General features: G+C 41.8%; 1 protein-coding gene and 1 long non-coding RNA gene across 6 annotated transcripts in view; one reads left to right on the forward strand and one right to left on the reverse strand.

The window, feature by feature from the left end:
* BLNK (B cell linker) overlaps nt 1-13,687 on the reverse strand; it is a 97,658-nt gene that overhangs the window by 22,055 nt on the left and 61,916 nt on the right. For 3 of the 5 annotated variants that reach the window (XM_081863281.1, XM_081863279.1, XM_081863282.1), the window contains 6 exons: nt 10,425-10,490; nt 6,442-6,498; nt 4,588-4,634; nt 3,415-3,449; nt 1,992-2,145; nt 307-464 (listed from right to left, as the gene is read on the reverse strand). In XM_081863281.1, coding sequence (XP_081719407.1) covers nt 307-464; nt 1,992-2,145; nt 3,415-3,449; nt 4,588-4,634; nt 6,442-6,498; nt 10,425-10,490 — 517 coding nt within the window. The remainder of the gene's footprint in view (nt 1-306; nt 465-1,991; nt 2,146-3,414; nt 3,450-4,587; nt 4,635-6,441; nt 6,499-10,424; nt 10,491-13,687) is intronic. The other 2 variants (XM_081863280.1, XM_081863283.1) reach the window with 1 other exon arrangement.
* Nucleotides 4,647-6,374, forward strand: LOC309342641. Its single transcript, XR_014156950.1, has 2 exons — nt 4,647-5,198; nt 6,276-6,374. It is a non-coding gene; the product is annotated as an uncharacterized lncRNA (long non-coding RNA).

Genomic DNA, 13,687 nt, shown 5'->3' on the forward strand with positions numbered 1-13,687 from the left:
TAAATAAACTGTATGTGAAGTGCCTTGTTAGTGCCAGGGTAATATTATTTACAGGAATAAACATGCAGCTTCCTACAACTCTCCCTTCTACTTCTGAATCTTTTGTATGTAGAGAATGTGAAATGTGCTAAATTCATAAAATGGGCAAATGGTCCTAGAACAATAATTTTTAAATCATTCCTGTCATCATTTTTATTATTTTAAATTGTGACCTCCCTATCACCATGGTCAAGAGGATTCATTCTTAGGGTAGCCGTGCGTAGCTTTTGTATCTAATAACTATCCTGATTTATCTGTCAGCGTTACCTCATCATCCTTAGGCTTAGGTGGTTGTATTGGCCTGAGAGCAGCAGGTGGCAAGGGCAAAGTGGCCAGTTTCTTTGGTTTAGATAAAGAGTTGCTTGGCAAAGTAGGCAGTGGTTTGGTGACGGGCCAAGGCTTCTGTGGACTAGGCCGCTTGTTGTCTGTAAACGAGAAAGAAAATCCAGTAAGAATCCTTAACTTTCAAAAGGGTGCCTCCACCCCCCTCCATTTTGATCTAGTCTACTTATAGACTGAGATCAGTTTCAGACGTGCGACTGATGTACAGGGAACAGGACATGCAACTGACCTTAGGTGCATTAAACCATAGTTAAAAACAATGGTTTAATGTGAATGAACAGCATGCTGCTGAAACTATGGGCATGTCACTTCTCTCCCACTCCAGCTGTGCTGTCTGGCTAGTTGTGACATCTGAACTTGGGCTTGTGGTTTGTTTCTACCAAACAAACCATAAGCCTTGGTTAAGTTGACATGCCAAGCCAGACCATGGCTTGTTTTCTAACAGCATGGCAGGAGTGGTTTCGGCAGTGCGTACCAGCACGCTGCTCATACACATTAACTGTAGCTTATTTCTATTATGGTTTAGTGTGACTGCAAAGCAGGTTCAGTATATTGTGCTCGCTGGTTCTCTGCATCTCTGTCTGATTTAAGAAGCAACAGACTGTACAAGATTATGTCTATTTCCACCCCACCCCCCGCACAGTAACACATCCAAAACTACTTTGGATATGACATACTTATCATGACTGGATCAACAGTCAAAGTTACTTGTGCTTGAAACCCTCCCTAAGATCCCAGGCAAAAAACACTTCTGGGGATTGACATAAAATGCATTGTTTGAAAACTGGGTGCTGTAAATACCCCCTACCCTCGACTCCCCGGCAACGGAATGGGAAGTCATAAAAATCATCCGACTCCTGGAATTGATCACTTTTGAGAAAACAATACCACTGAGAGAACTGAGCATTCTGAATATTTTCTATATCAGCTTGCACAGCAATTTTAAAAATAAAATAAAGCTTTTTTGTTTAATAACAAGCTATATTTTTAAAAAACCCCTTCATTGTTTTGACAGGAACTTCATATCTTGGGGGTGGGGATAATATTGTGGACTTTTCTTTGACTGGCATTTTAAAAGTCGATTGCAGATGTGGGGAGCCTGATCTGGACTCCCTCTGCCCCATTGGTCCAGATTGCCCTTGAAATTGACTTTTAAAAAGTCACTTGTGCTAATTTTGTGAATGGTGTCATGTGCAGCTCAGCTCTGAGTTCTGTTATAATTTAATTTCCCACCTCACAGAAAAGCACCCAATGAATGACCCTAGACTTGTGTGTGCCATTAAAAGGGCGGGGGAGTGGTACTGTAACCTCAGCCGACAATTAGAAACTACAACAACAAAGGGATTGTGGCCTTTAAAGGCCAACTAACTTACTGTGACATGAGCTTTCATGGACTCAAGCCCACTTTGGCAGATACATAAAGGAAACAATTGTAAGGTGGGAGTTAGGAATGCAAGAAGATCATCCTACTGAGGCTCAGCCCTGATTAGGAGACTGGGGAAATGGGGTGTGACCACCATTTAAATCCCTCCTGCTTCCTTCAAATTCTATGCCATTCATTATGTTCTGGAATAGGAAAACAGGTGCATAGAATGAGGCATAAAGATTACCTGCATATTCTCCTCCAGCACATGAGAAGGCTGCTGGAATCTTCTTTTCCTGCTCGCTTGGTGGGGGCTCATAGCTGTCATCAGGGTTTTCTTCGGTGGGAACCACATACATCTCAGGATCAGAGTGGTCATCAGGATTCTCATAATCACTATCCTAAAAAAAATATAAATAGGGCACCAATCATTTTCTTAGAACCCTGTAAGATGCAACTCTTAGAGAGAATACGGGTGTTGGGTTGAGATATGCCACAGTATCATTTATTTTTAACACCACCCCAAAATGTAAGCAGCTCCCCCAAAGTCTTTTAATTCTGTGTTTACATGAACATGATTAGTCCCCTGTGATGCATAATGATTACCTGTAGATGTGAATGGGCTGCCAGAGACTAGTCACAACATGAGAACATTCCCCAGCACTCAATAAACAACTTGGATGCAATATTTTCTGGGACAAGCCACATCTTCAGCTGACAGTCTAAACCTGTCCTGAGTTTACAAAGCAGCCTACGATTATGGAGAAGAGCAGGGGCAAGGAAACTACAGGCAAAGGGCTACATACCTTCCTACGTAGGCCACCTTCTGAGAGCTGCATAGCAGTGGTGGGCAGGGGCAGTTGCAAAAGGGGGCTAAGCAAAGAATGGGACTCTGATCACATGCCTAAGTTACATTCCAGCTATGCAAAAGTCAGAGGCTCCTATATACAAACACCTCCATTCTCCTTCCAGGCCATAAAATCTTTACCACAGGGGGTCAAGGACCCATTCCAGACAAGAAAGAAGGGTGTGTGTGGCTTGTGGGTGTTTTGCTTGAGGACAGTCCCAAGGGCCAAATGGAAAGACTTGGAGGTCCACATTTGGACCATGGGCCTGATGTTCCCCACCCTGGGTGCAGAGGAACAGAGCCATGCGGGTGTGGGTTTCAGGGAAAACAAGACAAGAAATAATTTGAATAGAGGACCAGTGACTTTTTTGCTGGTAGCACACTCAGTAGCACACTCAGTGGGTTTTTATGCCCTGTGGCGAATCCTAATGGCAGCCAGTGAGGCAGGGTGACAGTACTAAATAGCAGACCTTATCAGCATTTGTCATGCAGTGGTGCTGGAGGAAATGGGTGGTGAGATCAGAACTAATTAGGTCAGGAATAGGGAACCCGTGACCCTCCGGATGTTATTGGACTCCCAACTCCAGTTCTGATCTAAGTGGCAACTTCTTATTATCCAGACACAAGACCACTGCTGTGAGCATTTTGGTAGTAATGCAGATACACACACACACATCTCCAGCTCTTCAAGAGTGTGACTAGAAGACTGATAATATCATTTATATAAACGGAAGCAAAAATAGATGGTTTGGAGTCAAAAATTCCACAACTGAGATTTATAGTTATTTAGGTGCAATGGTGGAAGTGTGACGAATATACTTACAAATTCATCTGACCACTGTTCCTCTTCCTCTGCCTCTGCCTCTGCGTAAAAACAAATAAAATTAGTTTGCTAGCCACTGAAGAGCATGCAGGTTAGCAAGATGTCAAATACTTCCTTCTTGCAAAACTCTGTCTACAAAATGCTCCTAACTGAGGTGTTCATACAGCTAGCTAATACTGTAACTTAGATTTACGGTAGTGAAATGAACTGGCACTTGAGGACACAGTTTGATAACCATGTGCTACAATATACAGCATTTGCATTTTATGGCAAAGGGGGAAAGCTGCTCCCCCTCCCCTTTGTTTATCTTCTTGGCCACTTCTCATAGGCCATCAGATGCTGTGATATTTGCAGCTATCGTTTTTCTCAGTGGAAGCCTGCATGCCTGACCATCCATCTCCAATAGCTGTATGCTAGGCAGTCTGCAACACTGATTTCCTATCCCTCGCCTGCACACCATGTGCATGAGACATTAATACAATCTTCTGACAGGAACGAGGCACATGCAGGCACCCCTCTTCTTGAAGAAAGTCAGCATCTCTGTTTAAACAGGAACCAAGAAGGAGAGGAAACATCTTGCAAAATGTTACTCAGGAAATCTGAGGCCAAGGCACTGTGTATAATGGGCATCCAAAACTGCTCTTTCTTAAATCACAGCCTCCGATGCCTAAATGTAGCACAGTACTACTTTTCTCCTGAGGCTTCCTAAATACCATTCTGAAAGCTTAGCAAAGGGTTATGTTTCATCAGGTACTTCTTTATGGTTTGATCTTTTAGCTGAGGCAGCTTTTCTGTGGCCTGCCTTTTCACATCTAATAGCCGAGGTAATGATTCAAATTTCTTCATAGGGATACAGTGTTCACGTTAGCTACATGACACTTATGATCAGCTATGCAATGAAGTCATTGATTAAGTGCCCATTTAACCATTGCCCTAGCCATGTCGGAACCACTTCTGTGAGTGGTTTCCATGTAGCTCAGATAACTTTTAATTAACCCAACCATCTGGGTGGGGGCCAACTGCATGGGCCCCCACCAAGGAATGGGCACCCCCAAGGCAAGATACATGTGACTTGCCTCTCACCTTCCTTTATAAGCCCCAAACTCCCTAAACTGTGGTTGGTACTATCCACAGGACTTAATTAACGGTTAATAAACAGTTTCATGTTCATACCTCTATAATCTACTGGTGGCACACTTGGTGGTGGTTTATTTGTTAGCCTGTGAAAAATACAAAAGTATTATGTTACACTTCCAGGCCATTAAATAATAGTTGCATAGCAACAAAGCACTTGGCGAAAACGAACTATAACAAAAAGCTGGTGACAAAAGACCATGACAAAGACACTTAGCAAGAGGTACATGAAGATGCAAACAAATCTATGGTTTGTGATACTTCTGGGGAAAGAATGCATGTAATGAACATGGATATTTCTGCAGGAAAACACAACAGACAGACAATTAAGGATGTAAGAAATGCAGATTGTTAGTTACAAAACTATCCAATACAACATTTAGAATGCTAAATAGTGAAATGTCCTTTTAATCTGCAAATTTTAGGTTTGAATGCATCCAGTATTTCTTGTCTATTCTGAATCAGAATCTGATTCTGAATCTCAATATTGGTTTCTAGCTTCTTTGTTTGAAAACAAGTTCCTTTCTTCTTTGCTAATTAAAATTTCAATTTGTTTTCCACAGGGCCTAGGGACCAGTTCTGATCCTGACCAGCTTAAGAGGAGCTGCTGATGAATGCAAATCTAAGCAGAACTGGGTTCTCAGATAATGGTGATTCATAAGCTGTTTTAGCTGGAATGATCCTAGTTAGGTGGATGGGAGTTTTCCAAGACATGTTCAATCTGATTTTGAATTTGTAACATCTGAAAGATACAATGTAAGCCAGGCATGGGGAACCTGTAGCATCCTATATGTTGTTAGACTACAATTCCCATCATTCCTGATTATTAGCCATGCTATCTGGGGCTGATGCAAGTTGGAGTCCAACAACAATCTCGAGGGCCACTTATCCCCCAGCACTGTTTAAAAGCCATGCATCTTTTAGCAAGTATTTAAAAGTTGTTTACAATTATTGCTGTGTCTACTTATTCATCCCTATATTGTTTAGAATTTTAATGTTATCAGTGCACATTTACATACAAACTGAAATGAATGTCTCCCTCATCCCTACTTCTGAGTGGGCATGTAGAGGATAGTGTTAATCATTCAAAATCAGATGGAGGTCTGCTCAATTGTGGCTGATTCTCAGCCTCCCATGCCCTATCTCAGATTGTTCAGAGGGGCTTCCCAACACTCCAGTGAGGCTATTTTTTGTTCTTGTGACCGCAGTAGTGAGTAGAATTTAGGAAACACTTCTTCCTGTGAGCTTCCATAAGGTAATTTATCTTAGAATCCAAGCCAATGAAGTTAACCATAGCTGGCATGCTTAAAAAGGATGAGTTTATCTTTGATCACGGTATATGAGAGTGCAGTGAAATTTCTCAGTGTTTCAGGTTGGCAGTAGATGTCTTTTTCGAATGGGACTGGCCTGAAATATGACATGGTTGTTTGAATTATTTGTGGGTTTAACTAAACAAAATGCATTCCAACTTCTACAGGCCTGAGCTGTTAGCAGATTTCACAAAATACCTGTAGATGCCATAAATCATTTGATACAGTTACAAGGCTACAAGGAGTTGGAATTTCCTGCAGCGGCTATCCACATCAAACACATGCTTAAACATGCTTTTAAACACCATGTGTTACATTTTTAGCATGCATCACACAGGTAAGTGCTGGAAAAACAATCCATGAGATGGTCCCGTGGTGGAATGGACATTCAAGTTTGCTCTGCCTATGTACTTTTAGGAAAAAAGAAAATTAAGAGGCTGATGGTCTAGGGACTCGACAGGAGAGAGAAGGCGCTGCTTTTACAAGTAAACCCTGGCAAAAAACACAAAAGCATTACACTGAAAGCGGGCAACAAGACTTCATGCTGAACAACCAAAACTTGTGCAATTCTCAATCGCCATACCGATCCCATGTATTTTTTCCAGTTTTGCAAATTATGGCCATTTGTTCATTTTGGAACCTAAGTATCAAAAGAGAGAAGAAAAGACAAACGTTTCTCAAGCAGGTTAGGTCTGTCATTTTGTGAAAGCTGTAACACTCGTACTTGCAAATGGAACGAAACCACAAATGCACACCACTGGTATTTCTGTAGCATCACATAGTGAGTCTTTGACAGTATGAGTTCCACATGTGCATTTGGAGGATGTATCTAGTTGCTTCGACCCAATAGCTGCTAAAGTAATTACTCAGCTGCATTTTTATTTCTTGTGAGTTTTGGCTGTTCAGATTGGTGAACCTGCTGCTAGAGAAAGTAAACAGAAAGCTCCTCTGTGTGTGTGTGCATTGCTTGAATATGTGTGCATCTGGTGAGCAGTCAATGGAATGGAACCATTTACAAGTCACGTAACCTTGCTCAACTGGTTTGGGAATCACTGGCATTATAACATTTACAGGCTTGACCATAAAGCAGGGCTGTGGGACCTGTGGCCCTTGAGACGTTGTCAGACTCTCTGATCACCGCAGCCAGCATGAACGATGCTTGGCGATGAGCTGTAGTCTTGCAACATCTGGGAGGATCATGCTCTCAACCCCTGCTATTAAGAACAGTATTGTTGATGGACTAGGGGAAAAGAAACCGGTCATGCCTGCTCTTGTATCTGTTAATAGCACCAAACAGCAAGCGATACTGATATCTGCAGATCAAGCCACAAAGTGGGATCCTGCAGAAAAAGTTTACAACCCTCATAATAAAATTTCACAATAGTTATCAGGCTGATGAACGAAAAACTCCTACGTTTTTCTTTGCAACAAGTAGCACAACGAAGCCTCTGTCTGTAGGTGAGAGAACATGACTGATGTTCCATTATCAACATCATCACAAGGTTTAGAGGCCTAGATATTCTGCCATAAACCCCCCTAGTTCCCCATTTTAGTTCAGTTATGCTACAATTTATGGCCCTCCTCCTTTCAGTATTGCTTCTCCTTTCATGTTATGCTTCAATTCATTTCCTTGACTGCACAGTCAGCATGCAAAATGTAGCTATTTTCACTGATATCGTTTTCCCATTGTGGGAGGGTCAAAAGATGGTGACCCGGTTCTTGTACTCCAAAGTAGCTTTGCTTTTACAGTAAATAAAAAAGGAAGTTGTGTATTTGTCAAATGTGGTGTGTTTGGTCATGCATGCTCCTGTAAGCCAGTTTGCCCATGTGCAAGGTTACGCATGTGGTGTTTGGCAGGTGCTTTCAAAACCAGGCTTCTGCTAACAGAGAAACGGCCGAGCCCATCAGTACGACTTCAAGGACGTCTACACTTCTGCACGGAAAAGAAAGTTACACCAAGTGCGTTTTCTCTCATCACTTTAGCATTGTGATTTATTTAATGATGAGCATTCTTATCCTGCTCTTTCTCTCCCTAAGGAGGGTTAGAGCAGAGTCAATTAGAGATATGAACAGTATGAACACAACAGGAACCAACAACAAAACTCACGGCATTCAAAATATAAGAAGTCTGATTAAATACAGCCATATGGATCTCCTAGAGGGGATCTGTTTTTAGCAGACCTCTCAGAGAGCTGTAATTTCCAGCACTCTCAGCAAACTACAGTTCCCAGGATTCTTTGGGTGAATGATGGTTGTTAAAGTGGTATAAGAGTGCATTAAATGTAAGATATGGATGTTGCAGCAGCTGTGAATGGGGGACTTAGTATACCTCCTTCTTGCCCTGCATGTGAGCAAAACTGGCTGCTTGTTCTTGGTAACAGATTGTGGGACTAATTTTTTTTTGCCCACAGCTATCTATTGATGCCATTAGAGCCAAGGAGAAGCACAAGCATTTTCTGGAGTGGAAGGAAGGTAATAATTGCAGGAGTGATATATGAGCTAATATAAAACGAGTCTAGCTCCAGAGTGCCTTTCTGTAGGCATCTATATTTAGTCAAGTGTTTTAAGGATAAATACAGAGTTAAGAGCACACACATAGCAGTTGTGGTAGGGGCAAATTGGTTCTCTCTCTCTCTCTCTCTCTCTCTCTCTCTCTCTCTCTGCCTAAAGAAAAGAATTGCTGCAAGCTCTCTGAAGGAGGGAGAACAACCTTGTTGATTTGGTTTATCAGGTCTGTTGCAACAGAAGTTGTTGAGACATGTTGCTATCATGCCATTGTAATACAGAGATACCAGTTTAAACGCAGTTGTTGAGAGTGCTTGTCCAATAGGAGGACAATACATAACAGCTGGGTCAAAAAGGGATGCCCTTATAAAAGTTCAGCCCTAAACCCATGTACCTGGGAGCAAGCAACAGTGAAGTCATTTGGACTTCTCAGTAGACGTGGCTGGGATTGCACTGTTTGTAAGTCTGAGCACTTTTAAATGAAGCCACTGTAGGTTATTTAGTGGAATTATTTGCAAGGTGAGCTGCATGCTACTTCTATTTCTCCTTCGCCTCATAGAATTGTAGAGTTGGAAGCGACCCCAAGGGTTATCCAGCCCAGCCCCCTACAATGCAGGAATCCAAGCGAAAAAATTACTGAGAGATGGCCACCCAACCTCTGTTTAAAAACCTCCAATGAAGGAGAGTTCATCACCTTCTGAGGTAATCTCTGTAGAACAGCTCTGGAGCAGCACGTCACGAGGAGATATGCTTCCTAACCATGAGCATTTCATGAGGCAGAGGAGCAGTAACAGTGCTCCTACTGAGGCTGAGACCATTCATGATGTAACTTTCAGCCGGCTTTTGACATACACCTGAGTTTCTGCCTCGTCTTTTGCAGGCTCATTCAGACAAAGAAGAGGCTGTAATTCTTAATCAGTTGCATTTGCAAGCAAACGTCACTGAGGTAGACCATCTGAAGCCTACATACACCTAGGAACAGTGGTGAGTTGTCACTGAGAAACTTCTGAAGAGAACTCTTCAGCTGACATTTGTGCAGATGGTATGTATACTGCAGGGAAGACCAAGGAGGCACCATGCATTCCACCATCACATAAGTCTGATGCTTTAGAGCTTGCACCAGTTGCCCATGTTACCGGGTCACATTAAAGGATCTTGTGTCAATTAACAAGGCCCTTAACAACTTGGCTGATGGTTACCTTAAGGATCACCTTGGGGAAGTCTCTGTTAGGGATCTCCTATGGCTCAGGTCCATGGTTTGTATTCACCTGGAGCTGCTCATTCAGCATTGTGGAGATGATACTGTGAAGCTCCCCTCCCCTGCCTGAGATGAGACAGGCCCTCTTTCTGCTGGACTTCAGATGATTGATGGAGACCTTTCTATTTCAGCAGACATTTTAAGGAAGTCATTTACGGAACTTAGGTTATCTACCTTTGGTTTTGTTATAGCACTTTATTATTTTGACTGATGGATTGTTTTACGGCTTGTTGAGTAAACTGCTTTGTTATGGCCATCTATGCATATCCTCCAACACAACACTGCCCAAATCTGGGACACCATCTTCGAGGTTCAGAATGGTTTCATGTGTCATATGATGACTGCATTTTCCAGAGTAGTTTAACAGTCAATCACAGGGAACTCTGGGAATCATAGCTCTCTGAGGGGAATAAGGGGTCTCCTTACAACTCTCAGGACCCTTAACAGACTACAGAGCCCACAACTCCTTGGAGAAAGCCATGTTTAAAGTGTTATCATAGTGCTCTAAATGTATGGAGTGAATGTGGCCTCATATACATACTGTTATTAAGAAGACTATTTAGAACTGTTTGTTATGAGCAAAACTGAGAATTTCAAAATGCTCAGTTGGGCATCTGGGCCCCCCGTCACATACCACGAAGTGTTCCATTTAATGCACACTTATTTGGATGTAAGCCCCCTTGAACATGCTGGGACCTACTTCTGAGTAGGCATGCACAGTCTTCTGCTGAACATGTATCAAAAATAGGCACTAAAATGAGTAAAACATTCAATCATGTAAATTAGGGGTGTGCATAGCTTACTTTTTGAACTTGCTCATTATTCCGCTGTCATTTTTCTTGATATCGTGTACTATCTTTTGAAGTTGCCTGTAGAAAATAAAGCATGGACATCTTTCATCATGGCTGTGTTATTAATAGAACAAGAAGGTGTATTACAACGTATACAACTAGACACATCAAAAGCCCCGTATTTGCTGTCATATGTTCCTTTCTCCCCCAAACCACTTCTTTCTTTCACTCTTTTTCTTGCTGGAAGTGTTAATTCTTCTCAGAAGCTGTTGGTAAACCCAGCATCTGTTAAGAAAAACTCATCAAAGTGTTCTGTAGCGAGGCAATCTAAAATAAGCATCCATAGTGCTACAGTGCAAATCTTCTCATTGGTCTGATGACAATGATTCAATCAGTTTATTGAGCAACTTCTCAGAAAGTGAATCTATGGCATTCCTTTTTTGGGGAATCTTTGGCATTTTTTAGTTTACAAAAGGTTTCTAATTTTTTTAAAAAGATTGCAAACTTTAAGAGATTTAGGTCATGAGGACAATTGTCTTCCCCACTGTTGCTTCGCAGCAACTGGTCCTGGAGGTAGTATATAGTCATCATTTATGATCTGTCTAAATCTGCTTTCAAAACCATTTAAATTGGTGACTAACACCAGATCTTGGTCTAGCAAATCCCATTGTTGATCCATCCACAGTATGAACAAGTACATCCTTTTGTCTGTCTTGAATCTTTCACTGTTCAGCTTCATTGGATAAACCAGATTCTAGTATTATGCGAGAGAGAGTGCACGCACTCTTCTCTCTATCTGGTCTCTCCCGGTACCACGTGTAATTTTATTAACCCAAATCAGTTAATTAGTGGAGAGGAAGATTTCAACTAAAAGACCTTTGGTAGGCTCAAGACACCTTTTCTAGAACCTGATCTGTCCTGCAAAAGAACATGCAATCATAATGAATCCCCTCCCATTTAATCATGCCTTTTTTGAGCATCCTTGCAGTATTATGAATTAGAGGTGGGGAGCCTGTGGTCTACCAAATATTGTTAGACTCCAACTTCCATCAGCCACAGCCAGCATGGCCAGTGCTCAGGGTGATGGAAGTTGCAATACTGAAGGGCCACATATTCCCCATCTCTAAGCCAGACACTGAACCACTTGATCTGCAGATGTTAAGCAAAGGTAAAAGGTAAAGGACTCCTGGACAGTTAAGTCCAGTCAAGGGAGACTATGGGGTTGCAGCGCTCATCTCTTTTTCAGGCTGAGGGAGCCAGCGTTTGTCCACAGACAGCTTTCCGGGTCATGTGGCCAGCATGACAAAACTGTTTCTGGTACAATGGAACACAGTGACAGAAACCAGAGTGCCCAGAAATGCAGTTTACCTTCCCGCTGCAGTGGTACCTATTTATCTACTTGCACTGGTATGCTTTTGAACTGCTAGGTTGGCAGAATCTGGGACAGAGCAACAGGAGCTGACTCCACACCAGGGATTCAAACTGCCAACCTTCTGATCTGCAAGCCCAAGAGACTCAGTGGTTTAGACCACAGCGCCACCCGCATCTCCAACTCTGCAGATGTTATCAAGTGCTATAGCTTATACCCATGCCATGAGCAATCTTATTTGCTAATTATTGTACATCAAGTTGATGTTAAGTTGATGTCACCAGTTTACAATTTTAGCTCCTATGGTCTTGGAAAACAAGTTAACCCTAGTATTGCCCCTACATTGAGGGGTAGAAGAGACATATTTCACCTCTACCTCACTGTTGTAGAAAGGGAGCCAAAGAGCTTGTTCCCATTTAGTCAATATTATTTCAATGGAGCTGGACATAGTAATTACCTCTCAGCTTGTCTTTGTTTTGGTAGACGTGACTTTTAGTTTTGTATAAACAAAGGTGCAGGTGAAACAGAAATTAAAGAAAGAGAGAGGATTATAGTTTCTGAGCAATGAATGGAGCTCACCAGCTCCAGGCAGATTGTAAAAATCCACTGGAAGTTAGGAATGCCCCCACAGTCCTTCCCTTTATTTCAATGAGACAGGTAAAATAAATAGTAACTCTCTAATCAGGATGTGTTCACTCAAAAGTGGGTATCAGACTGGTTTCTCAGCATTATGCCCAACCTCAAAAAAATAATTTAGGACAGAGAAATATTGTTGTTAGTTCTAAAATTGTCAAAGTCAAATACAAATGCTATCAATCCAGTAAGGAAGGTAATGCCATTCAAATGTAGCACTGTTCAGTTGGTGACTTAATTCTGCTACCCTTTCCCTCTTAACTGGAAGATGGGAAGTGTCTGAGCTGCCAGTAGCAACCAGGTGTTCCAAGGATTAGGCACACAAAGGAGTACACAGTCAATTACCACTTGCATTGATTTTTGTATCTATGCCAAGGTCACTAGGCAGTAGATATCCAACTAATGTGTTCTGTCAGGGCAATGGATTTCGGCTTGCACAATCTGGTCAGCAACTGTGAGAACAGCATGCTAGACTAGATGGGCCATTGGCCTGATCCTGTTAACAGATTTAGGAGGTGTACAAGGGGAGGGCAAAGTTCTGTTGTACAAGTAGAAATTCTTGAGTTGATGGAATGTGTCACTTAGCGCTACTCTGTATACAATCCATTGCTTCCCCCCACCCCCAGTTATAAATTAGGAACTTGCTTCTTTTTTTCTTTTAAAAAGGTCTAAGCAGAATTACCCACCCCACCCCCAAATATTTTGCAGATATTTGCAAATATTAAGTCAATAATGGATATTGTAAATATATTTTTCTTATTATATTTATTTACTTATTACATATCTTTATCTATTGCTTAATACCGAAACAATCTCTAAATGATTTACTAAAAACAATACATATATGAAAACAAATAATGAAACAGGTAAACCGCAGCAGCAAATAAAACAACAAAAGCAAAAACATAGTAGCCGATTTGGAGAACGTTTTAAGAGTCAAGGATCCCTTCCCTCTTCACCCTCCCATTTGCCAAGGCACATCCTGACGCACAATATACTAACTTCTAAATGTACATTTCTGTAGGATAGAAATCAGAGTTTTAGTATATAGGAAGGTGCCTTATACCAGAGCCAGGCTATTTTATCCATTTACCTTAGGACTGTCTACTGTGATTGGCAGCAGTTCTCTGGGGACTCAGCAGAGCTCTCCCCAGTCATCTGTAACTTCATGCTTTTATGCTGGAAATGGCAGGGTTTGCCCCAGAACCTTCTGCATGCAAATCATGTGCTCTACCATCAGGGCCATTCCTAATATTGGAAAGTTAGGCAACTG

Source organism: Podarcis erhardii, assembly GCF_964252035.2.
Source record: "Podarcis erhardii genome assembly, chromosome: 5".
In the NCBI taxonomy this organism is placed as follows: domain Eukaryota; kingdom Metazoa; phylum Chordata; class Lepidosauria; order Squamata; family Lacertidae; genus Podarcis; species Podarcis erhardii.